This window comes from Cydia pomonella, chromosome 11 (genome assembly GCF_033807575.1).
Source record: "Cydia pomonella isolate Wapato2018A chromosome 11, ilCydPomo1, whole genome shotgun sequence".
Taxonomy (NCBI): domain Eukaryota; kingdom Metazoa; phylum Arthropoda; class Insecta; order Lepidoptera; family Tortricidae; genus Cydia; species Cydia pomonella.
Genome location: NC_084713.1, coordinates 8,864,673 through 8,886,284, shown reverse-complemented (window position 1 = coordinate 8,886,284; position 21,612 = coordinate 8,864,673). Strand labels below are relative to the sequence as shown.

Here is a 21,612-nt window from a genome sequence, read left to right as displayed (position 1 = left end):
TACCTATATGCCTATTCCTTTTAGATCTACTTTTACAGCTGAAGAATCTTTGTTGCATTTAATAGTTATCAAAACAGAATTGATCTCCATTAGCAATTTCGCTTTATTAAATGGTGCTTTCTGAGAGCAAATACCCAAATCACAATCCAGTAATGGACAATATTCTAACCACCGACTGTCACCACAGCACACCACAGAGAAATCGGGGAAATACACAAAATAAAGCTAAGATCCCAACGATCTGAATACCTTATCCTTTGAAATCACAGTTTAACCAGTGTGGTATTTGACGCGTGACGCCATATACCTATACATATGTTCTTGCAAAACTTTGTAAAAAACGCCTGTTATTCACGGGTGAAAAGACTCATTTTAAGCGTGTGTAAATTTAAGTTTATATTTAGCTACAGAATACTTAGTAGCATCCATGCTTCATTGTTAAAATTATGTAAAAAGATGTTTATTATTCAAATCTATTGTCATATACTTCGTCATTCGCTAATCGAGCGTCCTAGAAATAGTTTTAGCTAATAAGTTCATATTTGTCGGCCTCTTAACACAAATAGCAAACAGCATGCTTGGCATAAATAGAACTTTTAGCTAAGTAATTAAGATGTTATTCATAAAAAATCATTACTGATTTGTTCCTACTGCCGCGGTAAAAAGTATTTGTTTACCAACATTACACATTATTAGCATAGAAAAATCCCACCAAAACATTTTCTAACTCTACAAGCCGCGAGTTCACAACCTCTACACCTTAGTCAAAATATGTGGCTTGGCTGTTTTGAGTGAGTCAGTGACGAAATTTATTTATTTATTAATATCCCCAGAATTTTGTTTATCTGGTATAATCCAAATCCAAGTTATGAGGGTTAAAAAAAACGACGCAGCGCTTCGAGAAAAGGTAGCTAGTGCCCTTGAGCTTCGTTTTGCTCGTCTTGGCGGGGGCACTACCGTGCCCCTAGATAAGTAAGCTAACTTATCTCTCTATGCTATTAGGGTTTGAAGTATCTCTACAAATAAAGCACTGCATAAACCTACATATACCTACACTGAATACTAACTAAGCATTCATATACCTACACTGAATTATGCAATAAACTCTAGGTAGGTAATTATTATAGAAAATGTTGGGCATAGCGTGTATGCTGAATTTCGTAAATAGTTTAATATTAAACTTGTCACAGTGGATACTAACTCTGTTAATCGCTTAGTTAATTATTGTGATAATCACCAACTAAGATGTTTAATGTCTATATGACATGAAATCATTTTGCGCATATGGAGATAACCTCCGGGATCGGCCGATCCACATTGATGCATTGCAGATTGTAGAGGAAGAGGAAGTGCCATTTTATTTATTAAGTACCTACACCAGCCTACTTCAGCATAAGCAAATTGTACTTTACCGTACACATATCGAACGCAGGCAATACGCAATGTTCATACCGTTTCCATTTTATCGCGGTTCCGATATGTCGTAAAAAGGACCTTATCGTCATTTTCAAAGTGAGTAGAATATTACATCGTTGTAAAAATACCGTTAATATTTTCACTTATTCAATGGGCATAAAACTGAAATAATATTTTATAAAAAAATGCCATGAAATCTGAAAAATACCATCATCCGAAATATTAAACTTAATATATAAAGTACTTTATTTTACTTACTTTTAAAAAGACCCATTTTGAAACACTTTCTCATTATGTCCGGGAAGCTGTTTACTTTTACTTCGCCCATAGGTAAGTTTCAGTTTTTCACGTTATTACTAAATTGTATATATTTATTTATTTGTTCCACAACAGAACACGTTTACGTTTTTACTTAGTTTTCACTTTAGAAAAATTTGAATGAGGTATAATTAATGAAAATGTTTTTATTTTTATCCCGCGCGAAGTTTAATTTAGCTGGTATAGCACCGAACCGCTTCGAGCTGATAGATTAGACTGACACCGGGGAGGCGCGCGCGCCGGCAGCCGGCGCTCGCGCTCCGTCGGACCATTGCCACACTCCGTGGAAATCACATACAAGGAGAACCGATTATCTCATTACACTCATTGTCACATCTCTCCATATCTCGCATATCAGCAAGCTTAACAACGCACTGCAAGACAGGACGAGATAAAAAAAAAAACAAATAAAGAAATTGCACTGAAACTCACTTTACTGAATTAGGCTTTGAATAAGTAAACATGTTTTTATGAGACCAATAATTATAAACTTAATCGCAATAATACTTTTAAGACACTGTACAAGGTCAAGAATGTGTATTATTTATAGATTGTATACTTAATACATATTCTGGCACAGCTGCTGAAAATCTTGCTGGAAAAATCGGCATATGGTCGCTTATCGTCAAAGCAGCCAAGCATGTCTAAAAGACAAATGAAGGTATATAAATGTCTGAAACGCTCCTACACTGTAAGATAAGTGCAAAATAAAATAAAACAACGAATAAAATAAAATTATACCGACTTATTACCTACGCTTTAACTACACATCAGTAGGTAATCTAGTAATATTTTGATGATATTCGTTGGTCGAATTAAAGGAATCGTTACAGCCATTCGTTGAAATGATTAATTAGAGTTCATAATAACGATTATATCGTCGTCATCGTATATAGATCTTAATTGACCATCTACTTTGAAATTGCATCAACTGTTTTTTAACGCACATACGCTGCCATTATAATGCTAGGAGATTGTGATTTATAAATATACGATATCGATTTCCTTTTAGATATGTACGTTCATACCAATTACAAAATGTCTATTAATGACGCTCTAATTAATTATTAAATACTCAAGCTTTCATTAAATGTACACATTCGTTATATAAGTTCAGTAGTACGTAAATGGTTCATCAACTGATGAATAGGTACTCAAAATTATTAATTAGTCATGAAATGTAATGCTTTTGGATGATTCATACATATACTCATTACGATAATGTGGACAGCTTAATAATGTACACTAAATTGTATAAAACACCACCATTCCGTTTTTGACCCACCAGTGCTATTTGTGCGCCAGAAGAGATAATTAAGTTAAACATACAAACTCAAATACGAAACAAATGTAAGTATATATATTTTTATTATTTCGCTCTTATTACATTGTAAACAATGATCTTGAAGTGTTAAATCAGATTTTTTTTATTTTTTATTTTTGCTAATAAACAAAAATCACTTATAACTATTACAAAACTTCGCCAAACTGCGAAACTGTTTGTTGGCGAATGAAATACACCCAATTTATACTTTTATTCTTACATATACTATCTAACCTAATTAATATACCCAAGCACCATGGAAACGGGTCACCTTCCTTACCAAGTGAAACATCTTAATTGCTTCTGAGTGCATACTAGTAATTATACTAAATATAAATAACTTGCATTAGCGTAACTGTTTAATAAACAAATTTCTAATTTGTTTCGTAATTATTTTTTTTGTTGAGAATTTTTTTTATATTACGTGGAATTAGATACTGCCTTGTTCTTCGGGCTTCGGTTTTTAGCTCGATATATCTTTTTCGTGTAGTTTATCTTAGAATGCGATTTGCGTTCCATTTGATGTGATCAATATTTCTTTTTCTCGCACAATAAAGTGTTTACTTACTTACGTACTTACAAGTTTTTAAATTATAAAGTATTAAAATAAAACGAGGTCTTAAATTAAGGACACGTGAACTATTCCAGCTTTTAAAAAAGAAAAGGTAACAAACACTACAATTTTTTACTTACCTTTTTCTTTAGTTTTCTTACTTAACTATTACCTTTACAAGTCTACGTTGTAAGTTAAGGATCTTATAAAGTTAGGTCTTAAATGTGCGACCGTATCCCACTAGTCCATAACTTCAAACTTGTCACAGAAACGGCTAACGCGTGGTATAGCGTAAATAAAACCGGCTTAATTCACTATAGCTTTTAAGTTGTTAAATTTACATAATATAGACTTTAACTTTTTACAAACCGACTAGACATGGAGGCTTTATAAACCCATTATTTTCATTGTTTTCCTTATTATACCTACATATATATTTTATATTTTCCTAAGCCATGTCTTAGTATTGTAGGTATATAGTATATGTCACCGTAAAATTGTAAACACTCGTCAGTTTACAATCTCGCTAGTTATAGTAGAATGTTAACCAAGGGATGAAGTTACGCCTTTCACCCGAGTTAAACACTCGTAAGTACTTTTCATTTCGAATACGAGGAAAGTACATGACGAAGATACATGTGTTTTTTTTTAAACACGACTAAGTATTTTATAGTATTATAGCAAGTTTTTATAGCATTTCTTGAGGGTACTTTCAATTAAACATTTAGGTAAAAGTATCGTTATTTATGGAATGGGGAGTTAAATATCAAAATGGAAATTGTACAACAAATCTATTTATACCCAAATTTCAATTGCTTATCGTAAAAAATAAACGTATTTTGAAAGTAAAATGCTCTAGTGCAAAAACGTATCACTTTCTGCATACTTTTTAGAACATCAATGCTCTTTCTGAGCATGAGATATGAAAAATTATAAAGTGTGTAACGGGTGCACAATCTTACGGTGTCACATATATCTCTTGTTCATTTAGTTTATCACTTTCAGATGTACCGGCTAATCCTTCTCACAGTCACTATAACAAGCGTAGTTTTCCAGTGCTACGCTGCGTCTACTTCAAAACCGGGCCCGGTCACCTCGGTTGTCAGTAGATTCCTGAGGATTCAGGACTCTGATGACTATAAAGACACCATCGGCGAGGCGGCAGAGGACCTCCATACAAAAGATTTAGAGCAACTGGGATCACTTGCTTACGCTTTTAGATATCAGTTAAGAGAGGCGATAGAAGAACTCGCGCTGCAAGGATTAACGTATTTAAAATCGATTTTTAATGATCTTAAAGTAAAACTGTTAAAAAGTCTTGGCAAGTATACTCTCTCCGATTTGTTCCACGCTACGTTTGATGGGGTAACAGATTTTGTAAAAAATTCCTCTGTAGACATGCCAGTGGATGTCGAGGAGGATCATGCCAGACCCACCTATGATTATGGGCATTATCCATACTTTCATAATCCGTACGTTATGCGATCAGGTTCAGGTTAGGTTAGGTTAATATTTATAAAAACACAAAAACATAGAACATAATTTAGAGATAGTAATATTTATTGTTAAAATTAGTAGAATTATAAATATTATAATCAACAATTCTTTGTATTTATTTTATTTTATTTTATTACCACATTAAAAAATACATTGGTACTTGCTGCTTGCGGCTTTAATGGATGTAAATAAATAGCTGAAAAAACATGACTAAATTAGATTTTCTCTTTGCTTAAATGTACAAAAAGCTTATTGTTTCGGACTGAAATATCCTCACGCAAATGTTTTTTAGCTAACGAATATTTTAATACATTACAAGACTCAACAATTTGGACAAAAAAAGCCTAAAAAAATTTCTGCCAAGTTTTAAAACAAGAGTATTTTTTTTTATATTTTTTAATCCATGCAGAAACATTAGGTCGGGGAAAAAGTTCTTTCGTATTTTATAGGAGTAAAGTTGTATTAAAAATCTTTGGTTGTACTGTTTGTATCTGGCAGGTTTTGATATCATTAAAACATAAACAAAAACTGTTTGCCGCCATTTTTTTAATGTTTTTCTGTCAGCCAAAATAAATTAATTTAAGGAAATTTTAATAATAGATTCAAACTTTATTACAACAACTTCCTGTGTGTTGTGTTTGTGTGTGTGAATGTTTTTATTTTTTTACAAAATTGCGATGGTTTGAATTGTGATTGATTAATTTTCGACTACTGGCAAACAAACGAAATGTAGACATTATATACAAGATTTATTACCCTCTAACTTTACTAATTCCTTGAAATATTTATTGTTTAATCTAATATTTTACCTTAATTTATACGTTTGCATTTGAAAACACATAACTAGATATAAATAAGGAACCCCATTTCGCAGATAAAAACTAACTAACTAACTAACTGCTTTGGCTCAGCGATCCAAAAAGAATCTTGGCCTCCGAAACGAGAGAACGCCACCTGTCCCGATCCAGCGCGGTTTCCTGCCATGAATTGGCATTCAGCCGACGCAGGTCCGCCTCCACTACATCACACCAGCGGTACCTGGGGCGCCCGATCGGACGACGGCCGATTGGTCGCCCCAAGTACGCTTCCTTGACTACGCGATCCTTCCCCATTCTGAGTAGGTGACCGAGCCAGCGAAGTCTGTGGGATTTAGTTACGCCTATGATATTGGGCTCAGCCACCAACTCTTCGATCTCGGCGTTTTTCCGGATCCTCCAGTCCTCCATTTCGCAGATGACTTTGTTATATCCTTCGAAATCACATCAAAATAGTTACTTTTGCACGTGCGAAATGGAACGTATAAAGCCTAAAATCTGAATTAAACAAAATATATTTATTTAATTTCTTCACTTTATCAAACAAATCGAAGTTATGCTCTTATTTTAAAACGACATGCTGTCAAAATTAACCACTTATAAATGGTATCTTAGATTTACTTTGCAACAAGTAACAGCAATAGCAACAGTAAACAGTAGGTAAGTATGCCTATCATAGAAATTGCTATAATATTCTTACAGGCAAATTGAATTGACAACATTTCATTTTAATAAAACCTGAAATTTTACATATGATTTGGAAGTATTTTGCTGCCAGAACACTGCAATATGCTGGAAAGGCATAGGGCTCACAGTAACCCATGCAAACACTTTTTCAGCAATCGAGTGGTGAGGGTTTGGAACAAACTCCCAGAAGATGTGGTTTCAGCGCAAAATGTGAACCAGTTTAAAAATAAATTAGATAAGCACATTATATCTACTACTCGTTCATGATAACTATCTTTATGAATATTGGATACAGGTCATATCAGTTGTCAAACTGCCTGCCTGCTTATTAAATTATAATAAATTATATAATAATATATTAATATAAATTGAATATGACTTTAAAAAATGTTGTGATTTTCTACGGAACAATAGGCGAAATGCCAATGGATTTGACATTGTCAATTAAATACGACGCATTGATTGATTTTCAAAACAAAGACAAACTTATTTACATAGTTAAGTTACTATCTAAGTGGCCTGGCCTAAGTGAAATTGTTGGGTGGATTTTTGAAATATAACATTTGTGTCATTTTACTGGTCTGTTTTCAGGTTTCCGTAGCCAAATGGCAAAAAACGGAACCCTTATAGATTCGTCATATCCGTCTGTCTGTCCGATTATGTCGCAGCCACTTTTTTCCGAAACTATAAGAGCTATACTGTTCAAACTTAGTAAGTGGATGTATTCTATGAACCGCATTAAGATGTTCACACAAAAATAGAAAAAAAAAAACAATAAATTTTGGGGGTTCCCCATACTTAGAACTGAAACTCAAAAAATCTTTTTTCATCAAACCCATACGTGTGGGGTATCTATGGATAGGTCTTCAAAAATGATATTTAGGTTCCTAATATCATTTTTTTCTAAACTGAACAGTTTGCGCGAGAGACACTTCCAAAGTGGTAAAATGTGTGTCCAAAGTGGTAAAACGTTGAACAAGATCTAGCAAGTAGATTTTTTTTTAATACGTCTTAAATGGTAAGGAACCCTTCATGCGCGAGTCCGACTCGCACTTGGCCGCTTTTTTCTGTTGATTGTGAGCTATATGATATACCTATAACCTAATAACCTTGGAAATAAAATTTGAATGATAGAATAAACCAATCCAGGAATTGACGTTTTAACACATTCATCGCTGAGCTACGGTCGTAGTGCTACGTCGTAGCCGTTAACATGGGTTTCCCAGTATGTAGCGAAAATGCTTCGTAGAGGCAGAGGCAAAACAACAACGTGTCGTGATTAGCGCTGAAGCTGAATGGATTAAGAGTACGAAAATATATCGCATGCATGGTACTCCTCATAGGTAGCTTAAAACTTTAAAGATGCACTTCCATTTATTTTTCTGCTTTGACACAAGTTAACACACACTAAAGATTAAGTTGTCACATAATCTGTGCTTAATCATAACGTCTCAAAAGTGGCGCTAGTATCTTCGGGCGATTAAATAATAATAGGTATTTGAGATAAGTCATATTCAGACTAAAATTGTGACAAAGACGTAGTAGCCGACCAACGTTTAGACAAATTATTCTTTGCACTAGGTAATGCATAATGTAATGCAAAACTATTTATATTTTAATGGTGTATTGTACTTTCATGTTGTACCGATGCGAAGTTATGCTACATGCTTTGGAGGAAACAGCATTTATGCATAGCTCTTACACTTTTAGAATTTATTGATATAAAAAAACCTTAATTTCGGCACTGAGTCACTCACTCGCTGATGTTATACGGAATTACGCAACTTTGGGAAGAATTCAAATTATTATTAACAAATATTTTGATTTGTGTTTTTAAGAAGTTACTATACAGAATGTTAATTTAGTGTTTCTCAAATTTCTCAAAATCGCTTCTTATTTCTTGTACACGATTTAGATGAAACCGGATGTGCAAATTTCAACTTTCTAGCTTTTGCACTTTCGGCTCTGCGAAGATGAATTAATCAAAACACACGTGTATTTATACAGGCTATAAAAAAATTATAGGCCCTGGAGGGAAAGTGCCTTAAAATCTTAAGATAGCTCATTCTACATAAAGAAAACATTCTTTTATTTTTAAAAAGAATCAAAACTGCATTCAAAGATTTTTCACAATTTGCTTGTGTAAAATTAATATATTGTACTAAATATTAGATTTTATGGATATTTTATACTACAGACGAATGTATATAAGGCCTAATATTTCAAGGAGAAACTTAGAATTAAAACTATCGATATCGATTATTCTTTGGAATTTTTAGTCGGTTCGATTTCCAGACGAGACAAGCATATTATAAAAAAATTATGCAATTTTGTTTCTTAAAAAAAAAGTTTCCTTTAAGTAAAATGAGCTAATTTAAGGGCTTAAGCCACTTTTCCTTCAGGGCCCAATATTTTTTCCTTACTGGTATAAACAAATTTATAATAAGACTAATAAGTATAAACTAATAATTAAAAGATAAAACTAAACAATAATTAGGTAGACTAGAACATTTGGCGAATTTATTCAATAAGAGTCCAAAAAATTCAACAGCGAGCTTCAAAATTACATGGATACATAATGAATGAATTCATTTACAATGTGGCCATGCAATTTTTTGCTGGGTGTACAATCACTGTACAACATAAAGTAAATCGAAATATAGTTTTTCGAACTGCCTTCATTTAAACTTCCTAATTATAGATTATCAGGCGTAGATTAGATACGTAACTGTAGATCTGGTACCTACTAAGCCCTTCATATGTGAACTAAAATGAATTTCGAATTGTATTTTCTGTAGAAGGTTGGATACAGTATACACGCTAATTGCATTGGCCGATATTAAAATATGTAGCAATAATTATGAATGTAAAGGTGCCTTGTTGCCTACACAAAATGTAAATAAATGAATTGGAAAAAAACATGTTGCTATTACAAAACGCAAGGAGCTTTCAAATATTTCTTTCGATCAGGTACTCCAAAGTCCAAATTTAATAAATAACAACTATGCTTATCCGAGTGCGTAAATTACATAAGTACACAACCAATGAAATTAAAATTTAATTTACGTTATCATCAGTGTTGTCGGTTTGCGTGTCAAGCGTTAGTGCATCCGAGTGCGATAGTACGTATTAGAGAACGTCCCATACGCTTACAAATTCCTATAAATCATTAATGTGCGAATTTACTTAGATAGGAATTGTTTTGGATAGGAAGTATATACAAATCGGACTATTCCTCTTGCCTCCTATAGCGGCATAGTAACAATATACCGTGTTTTTATTGTATTCCGTTAACTCCGGGGTATGGGTAAGTACCTTTAAGAAAAATAAATGGCATAATTAAATTAAATATATCTATAGAGTATATTGTTATAAAAAGTAATTAAATGTAATATAGCGTTGTTATAACATGGGCATTACATTTAATTCAACCAAACAATTGAAAACTGAGACATATCAATGTCATTTTCAACATCAATCGTCCGAGATAGTACTTAAGTTTAGTAGTTAATGTATACACTCGTACTAAACACTAATCAATAAGTAAACAGGCCCTAAGGCAAGTGAATACGCTCGTAAATGCCTCAGAATACCGGTATCTTTGAGAAAGTTACTTAATTTAAGCTCAGGAATGCACCCTTGAAATTAACGGAAATAAAAAAAAAACACGGTGTATATATACTCCTGACCGTTTTGGGCCACGGCGACTGCTTCAACTCGACGGGATTATAATAATAATAATAGGTAATATCTTCTGAAAATCGGTGAGTTCTATTCACTTTGTTCTTTTTGGCCTTTTTCTCCAACTTGCTACTTACCTCTACTCGTCGCATAGCAAGAAGCGTTTTAGTTGTTTTCCGCCAGGTGTACAGGCCGCGTAGCCAACATGGAAATCGCTTACGCTCCATAGCGATCGAAACGCAACTATCACTTTCGCACTAATATGGAAGAGTGATGGAGAGACACAAAGCGTTTCGTTGTAGCGATAGCGATTGTCACCTTGGCTAGGCCGGCAGATAAATTACTTCTCTGTCTTGGTTAAGCTCAAAAATTTACCTACACGAAATATGCTTATTCCAGGTTGTACGGTTCTAAAACTATTACTCTATTTTTTCTCTCTTCTTAATCATAATAAATCTTTACAAATTATAAAAAAAAACCTTAAGAAATATTATTTGTCTGTTCTGTTCCTGTATCGTCCGTCCGTGTGTCCGTACGTCACATCAGCCATTTTTCTGAATAACTATAAGGTATATGACTGAAATTTGGAACATAGATGGGTCAATTTTTTTTTTGTTGTCTTGTTTATTGTTCCCAAAAAAGAATGGGACTGGGTGTAGCTTTTTGTATGGGGTCAAATTTAGGTTTTAATTTTTCTCATCTTAAATAGAATCTACTGGCAGAAAGACATGCAATAACACTCGACTTTTTTTTATTTATTTGATTAAAGACAAAATTACAAGCGTGACAGAGTGCTCAGAAATAAGACAAGTAAGACAACGAAAAGAATTGTAGACAGGTGTATATTGTGAGCCGCTACTTATTTATTTTATCATATGGCTAGCCGCTATAGTTACATAAGAGGTTTAAAAAAAAAGCGCTCTCAGGAGCGTATACAGACACGTAGGTAAAAAATAGTTAAAATCAACGCATAGCACGTCATTTGATAGGTCTTTCAAAATGTTTTAAGAAAGTATTCGAAAGTTCAAAATACTTAATGTGCATGTGACCCTCTAACTTTAGAACCGGGCAAACAAAAGTAACGAAAGAAAAGCTTGATAAATACTTTCCGCGAAAATTATTTTAAATAAGATCGGTTGACCCATTAATGAATATTAATATGAATACGCAAGTTTTTACAGGATGTAGAACTGGGAAGATACGCCCTTTCGCTGGTATGGTTTTTTTAAAACATCGAATGTAGGTACAGAACCCAGAAGGCATAGGGGAACAGTGGAACTATGCAGGCCGAACACGCACTTGGCCTGTTTTTTAATTCAGTTTTGTTTTTGACAGGTCTTGTATGTATTAGTACTCACTATTGATTAGCTTACTACATATTATTCTTGATTACATTGGGAACCGTTTCCGGTAAGTACTCAAAGGTTATTTGGAATATATCGTTTATCGCTTCTTAGAAATAAAATCTGTTGTTTGCCTTTATTTATGGGTTTAACTTTACTTTGCTTTTTTTTTGGTGAACGGCAAACAGTATTAAAATTTGGTTGATTAATTGTTATAATTACGGAGGATGTGGTTTGATAAAAGAGAGTCACTGTAACCAAATTCAGGAAACCTCTTTATTATAATAAATGACATATTATAAAACTAAGCAAATAATTTAAAAAATATACACCATAAAAACGATCATCATGACGAACACATTGTTATGCGTTCAATCACATGTTGGAAGATACTAATATTGGCATAAAAATAGTAATTGTATACGGAGATTGTAGTTGTAAATACTTATGGACAGTATATTTTATTTTCGCGACACTGGGTTGGTAATACTTGATAATGTATTATAACAATTACTGCTGTTGGTTGACGTTAATGCTTGAAGTAAGTAAGTAATGGAACAGAAGGTGTATAACGTACTTATTAATCGTAGTCAGTACTCCACCATAATATTATTGATAATGCGTGGATTCTAATTATTTATAAATGGGAGGATGTCATAAGCATAACCAAGAACTAATTGACGTAAAGCTTACAGATTGTCACTTCTACAGTAGCACTGCAGCCTGCACTTAGTCCGTAGTCTCAGGTTCAATATAGGGCAGTGTCCTGCTCTAACTCCACACCGACTAAGATATAACAGAGTGTGGCGTAGTCTTTATAGACGTCATATTTTCATGAAAACATTTATGATGACATTCTCACATTTTGTCAATATCTCACTCGTACAAATTTCATGAAAAGTTAGCTTGGACGCCCTACTGATATTGCTACAAAAATGTTCCTGTTACCTGAAATGGTACGCGAGTTTATAAAATAAACAGACCAAGACGCCGATTCTGATTTAAGATTCTTTTAATTTTTTGATATTGTTTTGATATGGTCTTAATCTCGGTGATTGGTGCATGTCATTGCATTTCGCATGCACCAATTAGCGTGAGCAATCTTCAAGATTGTATTAAAACAAGACGAAAACCGTAACCAATCTTGGGCATTTATTTGTGTGTTCATCTCAGAAGTTCTCGAGTTATGGATGTTTTCTATGTACCCGTATTTAAGTATTTATCTATACCTACATATATCTCTTATATATACCGTTATCTAGTGCCCACGACACAAGCCATATTGAGCTTACTGTGGGGCTAAATCGATTTGTGTAAGGTGGTTAAATTAGAATTGGCCTTCCTTTTATTCGTCACCGTTGGTAGTACCTTATTATCACTGAAAGTAAAAGAACCACTGTTCTACACCGTTTTGGTATTAAATAGTATAGGTAGGTACCTAAAGTCAAACTGGCTCACAAATAAGTAGACTTTTGATTGGTGCGAGCGATCTTATCAGATGAATTAGTATTGCCTAAATACAATAAGCATGTTTTTCTGTATTTCTTAGCATGCTTCTTCTTAACAGTTTTTCTTAAGTACCATGGCCACGGCTAAAGTTGGAATGCTTATTTACTGTATGTATTAGGTAATTAGGTAACACTGGTAACGCCAGTAGCATAACAAGGAGGGTGACGTAGTAGCTCTAGTCTGACGTGTGTGTAATGAGAACGCCATGCTCATGTTTGTGTATAATTCTCGTTTAATTAAAGTGCAAATATCTGGGGCCGTAACCAACATCACAAATTGTCTGTTGACAATCGAATGAAAAATGTGTCAGAATGACAGATGCGGACAATAAGTCACGTGATCATTTCCATTTTATACATAATAAATTATTATTATAAAAAAATAACGACGTTTTGTTTTCTACGGGTAAACACTTGGCCAGACCCTGTTTACGTTTAAATTCCTATTTTAATATATGTCTTATCTGTAAATTTACAATCTTGCAGCAATCAATCGCCCACAAGGTGTTTAATTACTTGGCAAATTAAGTTGTTGTGGCTGTAGACTGAGCACAAAGTCTTTTTTATTTGCATACCTCTGTAATAATTGAGTTAAATGTATCATTACATAATATTTTATAATTTATAACTAATCTCCGTTTTTATGTTCAGAGATACTAAATGTCAATTTGATTACCCAATCTGCAAAAAAATGCTGGATTTATAAAATTGTGGTGAAATCGGTAGACCTGCGAGCAGTATGTATGTGTACCTATAGGTAGGTAGTACCTGCCGTCGCTTAAAGTAGGTTAATACTTATATTATGATAGATTCCAATGAGATAACAGTTTTTTTATAATTCAAATGATTTTTATATTCAACTTTTATTCCCGGTAAAATAACTTATTCAAAGCCTTGTAAGTCGCAGGGAAATCCCCCGGTGGAGAATTCACGGAAAATATTTCCCCGAGTAGATTATCATATACTTACTGCTGATACTGCTATAACCAAAGACAAATTTATTCCGTAATGTTATGACTAAAAAATAGTGAATTGTTGTTGATTTGTCCAAGTATCTTCTTGTTGATCTATCTTAACGATGTAACCAGAAGGCGTGCTACATCTATCAACCGTATCTGCGTGGTTGCGTGTACCTACATACTCATTTTGTTAGTCTATACTTTAATACAAGTAACTAGCTACAAAAATTATACAAAAACCGAAAAACCGGCTTTCTAAATACGCGCGGTTTGATGATCCCTACGTGGAACTAATTTAATAATTTTGTTAGTGTATACTTTTACATACAAGTATGTACCTGCCTAACATTTAAACATTTGCGCAGTCAATATCGTCTTAAAGATACGAAATTGTAAATCGAGAAGTCCCAAATCTCGGCTTTCTAAATAGATAACTCCACGGCGTTCTAGTTAAGGGAATAAAAGAAATAAATATTTTCAGGTCAATTTACACAAATTGACCTAGTGCCATAATAAAGGCTTGTATTGTGAGTACATTATAACCACATAATACATATAATTGATAAATATTAAAATATATAGATAACATTCTCAACTCAGAAAATATCCGGGCTCATCACAGGAATGAATAACCGGCTGGCCAACTAGGCCATAGTATTCTGATGGGAACATAGTTCAGATGCGAAAACCTATTAGTATGTTGTCGGGCATCGTACTTAGGGTATTAAAACTATTAAATCTCCAAAACTGCGGGGAGACAGCGGCGCCTCCCATCTACTACAGCGAAATGACGTCACCAAAATGATTGTCACCTCGTTGTGAAACTGGTGAATACTGCACATTGCACCCTAACTATGTATTTCACATACACGTGTGGGGTAAGCAATGAAAGGAGATTAAAATATATACTACATGTATGGTTGGTATAAGCTTTTATCGCTGACTGTACTTTTCTTCCCACAGGCAACTAAACCTTACTCATCGAGACAATTCTAAAAACCCTAAACACAATTAGGTTGCGTTGTTTTATCAAAGAGTTCCTATAGCCACCTCCTGTCTCCATCATCAGATCAGCTCGATGGTACCATTATATTGCATTGTCACCCGACTTACATATGTATGCAATTTTTCAGCTTCATCAGAAACTGAGAAGTGGGTCAAATTTAACTTGCAAGATACTAATTAACATACATACATACTAACAGGGCAAGTTAAATAAAAGCTTTTAAAAATTCGACCCATGCCGCCGAGCCGTGACCCGGGTTGCCGAGGGGCTTAGGCACAGGTATCCAAAATGTTTACTGTAACGTTTAGCTGAATAAATGGTTTTTCTAATATTATATACTAATTTAACATTAAGTTTTTAATTGACCTATAAAATTGAACCCACACGTATTTTTTAAAGGTCTTTTTAACTTGCAAGATACTAATTAACATACATACATACTAACAGGGCAAGTTAAATAAAAGCTTTTAAAAATTCGACCCATGCCGCCGAGCCGTGACCCGGGTTGCCGAGGGGCTTAGGCACAGGTATCCAAAATGTTTACTGTAACGTTTAGCTGAATAAATGGTTTTTCTAATATTATATACTAATTTAACATTAAGTTTTTAATTGACCTATAAAATTGAACCCACACGTATTTTTTAAAGGTCTTATTCCTTTTTATAAAGCCCTTAAACTACTCATTATGTTTGTGAATAATGTCATAATGATTCGTAACTACATTTAATAGCTTTCCGTTTGATGACACGTACTGTATGTGTACAGATGTAGTCCATAATTGTTTTCCGTCGTATTTTTTCAGAAATGGTCCTATTTGTCATGCTACTTCAGTCAACTTCAGTACTTTTTGTACCGAGACTGACTGAAATAACACGCCACGTTCGTACGTTTCCGTAAAATCCGATGAAAAAGAATTATGCACTACATCTGTAACTCAAGGTATATCTATCATTTAGTTTATGATCCGCTACATAATAAAAGGCATTAAAATACACGAGTGTGGGTTTAAGAAACGAATGAAGTGAAAAAATCACACGAGTGTTTTAATGTCTAATTATGTACAGTTACATACACTATTTTATCCACACACATATTATAAACTTTCTATGAAATAATCACTAACCCAAATTACAGCCTCCGTTAGGGCATCGTTGCCAAATCGTTGCTCTCTTGGCGGAACTCGCGGATATGTGGTGGCGTCAACGAAATATTTTTATTGCTTATTTTACACGAAATTTTTGCTATAGTTACCTTCAAAACAACAAAACATATTCATTTTATACTTAAAACTAATTAAAAAATAAACTGTACGTCAAATAGCGGTAAATGAAAACTTTTTTCACGCATGTAGTTTTTTTTTTAAATTCAGAGACAAACTAGAGTCAGGGGCCTTTTTCCGTATCATTCGATACAAACTAACATGCGAGATTGACATTTCATTGCGAACAAAAAGGCATCTCGACTGATATTAGAATAGAGGTCAAACCGAATTGGTTTTTTTCAGAGATGTTCCAAATTTGAATTCATAACCAAATCGATTTTGATATAGTTATGAAGCTATAACTACATTATCACAGATAAGAAATTTGTTGTAACAAAACAGTTTATCGTAATGTTGGCCATTATTTACGGATTTTGAAGGCATTATAGAGGGTTTATGATATGTGTGTAGATAAAATGCTTTAATGTATAACTTTACACTGTACTTTATACTTTAAACTGTTGGATCTAAGTACAAGTAGGTACCTACCTAGGTTATTTGTGTTAGTAATTATTTCAAAATCTTAACAATAGATGTTAACGTTTTACAGTTCAAAATCTACAGTTAAGAATAACTTGATTTCTCTAGTCAGAAAACGTCTCTAGTCTCTAATAGGCTCCATGTAACGTAAAATGTAGTTACTTACTAGGTAAATGTGTTCCAACAGTTTTTATCAACATACCTATCACAATACAATAATTTTATTTAAATTCAATTTTGAAGCAAAGTAGGCACAATTATGTACGGTACCTATCATATGTTTCGGAAACATAAGAGATACATTTTTGCGCTTGTATCAAGAATGGCGTGCGTCTGACAAAACATAATCTTATTGATGTATTAAGTTAACTAGGTATATCGAATTAGGATGGTATTTTTTTTTTTCGTTATAGTGTTAGCGGGTAGATAAAACAAATATCAAATTGATTTAAATCGGCTTTTTGTCAACTATATTCGCTTGATTTGCTAATCAAGGCAAGCTTCATGCAATTTCAACAACCTTCACAGATTTAAAAATTAGGCGCCCTCGTTACGAATTAGGTGACTTCGATCTGAGTGAAAGAGATATCCATGAATATTTAAATTGAGTGATTAATTAATCGCAAAGTGGCATATAATTAGTCAAGTCATAAGTTCTGTCACAAGGTTTAGACTGATAAAAAATGATGCTTTTAATAATAGAATGTAGCCATGATTTGAAAACTTGTTATGTACTTATCGAAACTTATATAATTTGTTTTAAATTTATTGTCGTTAGACGTGAATACACGGCTGGGTTATGAAAAATTACACTTACAAAACGAAGTAAAATTCAGTGTCACATGAATAAAAACAAAGAAATAAACATACATAATAAAACTTACTAACAACTTAAACTAAAGATAAAAAATTTGGCCCAAATCGCCGTCAATGGGCAAGGTGCCTAGAAGGCTGGCCGTATTTCCCCGCTGTATGGCGATACTTATATGAATAAAATAGTTACAATTGTTCATTTGTATGAAACTATTTTATTTGTCTGACAAGTCTGTACCAGAATTTAGTTTTCGGACAAGTCTTTACTTTAGATAATACCCTTCAAACTTAGGGTACTTTTCAATAACACGCTTAGATTTGACTCCCAAGTAGATTTCGTAAAATATTTGCGTTATACAAGATTTAAGCATGATAAAGAGAAAAATATATAATAGAAATCATAATCACCTAAACAAGTAACGTATTATTTGACGTGTTTTAATGACTTTTGCCAAATATTACCTAGAATTATGAAAAGCTGCGGCAGCAAAATTCCGTTAAATTATATTGTAAATTATTAACCATTAAATACGTTTTTAAACGTTATGAATAAATAATAAGGATTCTGTTTCTTTGTGACAGAACTTATGAGCTGACTAAGTATACAACTTCATCTGATCAAATACAATCTTGTGCATAATCATTATTTGCTTAATGGGTTAAGCACCGAGTGGCCAGATTGAATACGGATAGGGGAGATGGGGGAATAACTTGACAATTTTCAGTTTAATTTCCTTTAGCAGGCTTATATGTCAAACCGTCAGAAAAGCTAGGTGTCAAATCTCCATTGTTTAATATAATAAATCCCTGATGTTGAAAAGTCCAGATGTAACATTACCCATTTTTCTTTTTTTTTAATTAGCTTCCATCAAATTTATAATGATTTCGCCAATGAGTAAAGTGTGCTTGTCGAGTATGACGTTAGGTAGTTGCTTTTAGTCAATGATATCTGGGGCCTATTTCTCGTACGTTACAAGTTCACAAGTCTACAAGCTTATATTTAAAATTTCATTGTACAAGTGTGTTTTAATTCTGTTTCTCGTAGGAATGATTACTACAAGTGCTACAAGGCGGCTGTCTAAAGTTAGAAAATAGGTTTGTTTACACTTTATTGAATTTAAGTGACAATCAATCTCATCAACTCGTCGTCAACAAAATGGCTGACTTGTGTTTTCGGAATATACAAGCGTATAATAATACAAGTAGTAATGAAAAGCGTTTCTCAAAATTATCAATTACAAGTGTAAAATCAAACTCAGTTTCGTCAGTCACTCTATGAATGTTTACAAGCTTCAGGGTGGGTCAGTTTTTTTTTTATAATACGGGTGAATTCGTTACAAAATTTTTATGTTATTGGTCATTTACTGGTTCTTTCCCAATTGTAATAATTTCATAGGAATGAGTTTACTGTTTTTTTTTTGGAGAATAAAAGCTAAATTTAAATAATATTACTGATTTTAACGAAGTACATTCAAAACATACACGTTTGAGATCTTAACAATGCAATATCTTCATTTATTTATTAATCGATTTTTACCAAAAACGCATATTAGCAGTTTATAGAGACTCCTCATTATTTCGTGATAAGTCACAAGCTACAAGTATAAAGTACAGCTTTTGAGAAACGAAATTACTATTTTAGTATATAATATCTACTAGTGTTTGTCAACTTGTGAAACAACAACACTTGTGAAAACACTTTTATCCCCGCTCTTGTAACAATTATACATTTACGTGAAACGGAAACTTGTAAAAAATATTGAAATACAAGCGTTACCATAGATACACACTTGTATTACAAGACTTGTAACGTACGAGAAATAGGCCCCTGGACTTTATAAATGACCAGCATGGCTTGCCAGGTGGCGTGTATTGACTAAAGATTTTAGCTGCACACTTCCACTTAGTTCACTGCTTAATATGCCATCAATGTTACACTTTAAACAACATTAATGAGCAAAAAACAAAAAAAACCTCTTGAGACAACTTTGTCATTTTGAAGTTCGACTAAAATCCATTTTGTCAACAATTCCGGATGTTGTAATGTCAGAATGTTTAGGTAACGCAATGTTCAACATGTCATATTTTCCTTATGTTAAATAGTTATGATGTCAAAATATCCAGAACACCTAGTGTAAATTTAACTTGATAACGTGACAAGCGTTCGCGTTTGCGTTATGTTTATTTTTTTTCCTACTCCTCTACTGTTATCTGTCATTTATGCATTCATTAACACGAATATAAGAACATACATAAAAGGTTTCAAGAAAAGTCTATATTGTCTATTCCTCATAAAAGCTCTTGTGCTTTTAATCGCTATAACGTTACTGCGTTTAATGGCTACCAACCTAACAAAACCAAAACGAATACAGTTTTAAACTAAGTGCATTGCTGCCAACTTACAAAATATTCATTTGGTTGCATAGTAAAAATAATTACTTCATAAGTCAGAAACACGCATGTGACACCCGTAATATAGCAACACCCATAGACTACGAAGACCGCTTAGCGTTGCTTGTTAGTCTCCGTAGGCTACGGGGGCCAAAATTGAGAAAAAACTGTCCAAAAATTTTATTTAGAAAGTAGCAAGTACCAGGGCCTCATGAGTTATGAGAAGGTGTCGCTGACCGGCCGGCCGCGGCCCGGGGTGGGCCGGGCGCGTAACAAGGTATGCTCGCGCGTCTTGGCTATATAATTTTGCTTTGTTTACCTAAATTAAGATTTATTTTTGTTGACTCGTAGGATAAATATTGTATGCAACGTTGTATAAGTAGGTCAAAAAATGCTCGTGGCGTATCCCTTTGCAATGTTCGCCTACGGCTTCGGCTCCGGCTCACACTGTAACTCACGCCACTCGCCTTTTTTGACCCTTCTTATAAAACTGTTGCATAAAATACTAGTATGGGATTTTGAACAGCGCGCCAAGCGGGACGCTTTGAAAACTCAAAAATCTCATAAATAATGACACTTGATGCAAACGCGTACGTCACGTCACATGGGTGCAGATGTCATAAAGTTTTAAAACTTTTTTGTTAACATAACTAATTGGCAACAAGATAGAATCATAAAAATCCAAGTTGATAGTACTTATCCACACATTGAATAAAAATAATTTATTTGTTCCGTATTCAAATTAATCGCACCGCTATTTTTCTCATAAACATATATGTTGGACTATTTGATTAAAAAGTGGACATTTTAACATCTGGACATTTTGGCATTTGGACCTGCTCTCACATAACTGTCACTAGGGGATTATAACATTCGAACTTCTTGACACGAGACATTATGACACCTGGTCATCAGTGGCGTAGCATAGGTCACTCGCACCCGGTGCGGATCCCAAATTTGCCGCCCTCTTATTTTTGTCATCCATTATAAAAAATTTGGGCATGGTGTAAAAAGAGTACTTTTATTAGTTTTATTGAATAATTTATTGAATTGAAAAGTGAAATTAACATTTTTATATTAGTATATACTGCCTAGTTTCATACGAGAAGCCGCGAAATCGAAAAATTGGGGCAGCTGCAGCAATTCGCTAATTCGCAAGCTTGTTTTTATATCTTGCTTTTTACTCAAAGTCATGTGAAACGACGGTCTGTCATTGCCGTATTACGGTGAAGTAGGTACAAAGAATGCGTAAGGAGACATTTATTTAAAATAACATTGAAACGAAATAAGTTTCCTAAATAATAGTTATTGAGAAACCTTGTGCTTGCATCACCCATGCATAGAACCTGCATAGGTACCCGGATTTGGTAACAAAAAAAATGACGAAAAAAACACTGGAAGAAATTAACTTTTTTTTTATATTAAAAAAAAAAAAATTTTCAGCGCCGCCCCCGGCAAAGTGCCGCCCGGTGCGGACCGCACCCTCCGCCCCCCCCATGCTACGCCACTGCTGGTCATTATGGCAGTAAGGAATTATAAAAAAATAAATAAAATAAAATT

General features: G+C 33.7%; 2 protein-coding genes and 1 long non-coding RNA gene across 4 annotated transcripts in view; 1 reads left to right on the top strand and 2 right to left on the bottom strand.

Annotated features, from left to right (window-relative positions):
* Window positions 1-16,430, bottom strand: part of LOC133522773 (uncharacterized) — a 195,338-nt gene extending 178,908 nt beyond the window's left edge. The window contains exon 1 of the mRNA XM_061858224.1: window positions 16,231-16,430. The gene's annotated coding sequence lies outside the window, so the exon portion shown is untranslated. The remainder of the gene's footprint in view (window positions 1-16,230) is intronic.
* Window positions 1-21,612, bottom strand: part of LOC133522765 (organic cation transporter protein-like) — an 80,456-nt gene that overhangs the window by 35,914 nt on the left and 22,930 nt on the right. The window contains exon 1 of one of the 2 annotated variants that reach the window (XM_061858209.1): window positions 1,675-2,682. The exons of the other annotated variant lie outside the window; for it this stretch is intronic. Coding sequence (XP_061714193.1) covers window positions 1,675-1,744 — 70 coding nt within the window. The 5' untranslated portion in view covers window positions 1,745-2,682. Of the gene's footprint in view, window positions 1-1,674; window positions 2,683-21,612 lie in introns of those variants that run through there. 2 annotated transcript variants of the gene reach the window in all.
* LOC133522783 (uncharacterized) lies at window positions 2,738-5,110 on the top strand. Its single transcript, XR_009800123.1, has 2 exons — window positions 2,738-3,084; window positions 4,617-5,110. It is a non-coding gene; the product is annotated as an uncharacterized LOC133522783 (long non-coding RNA).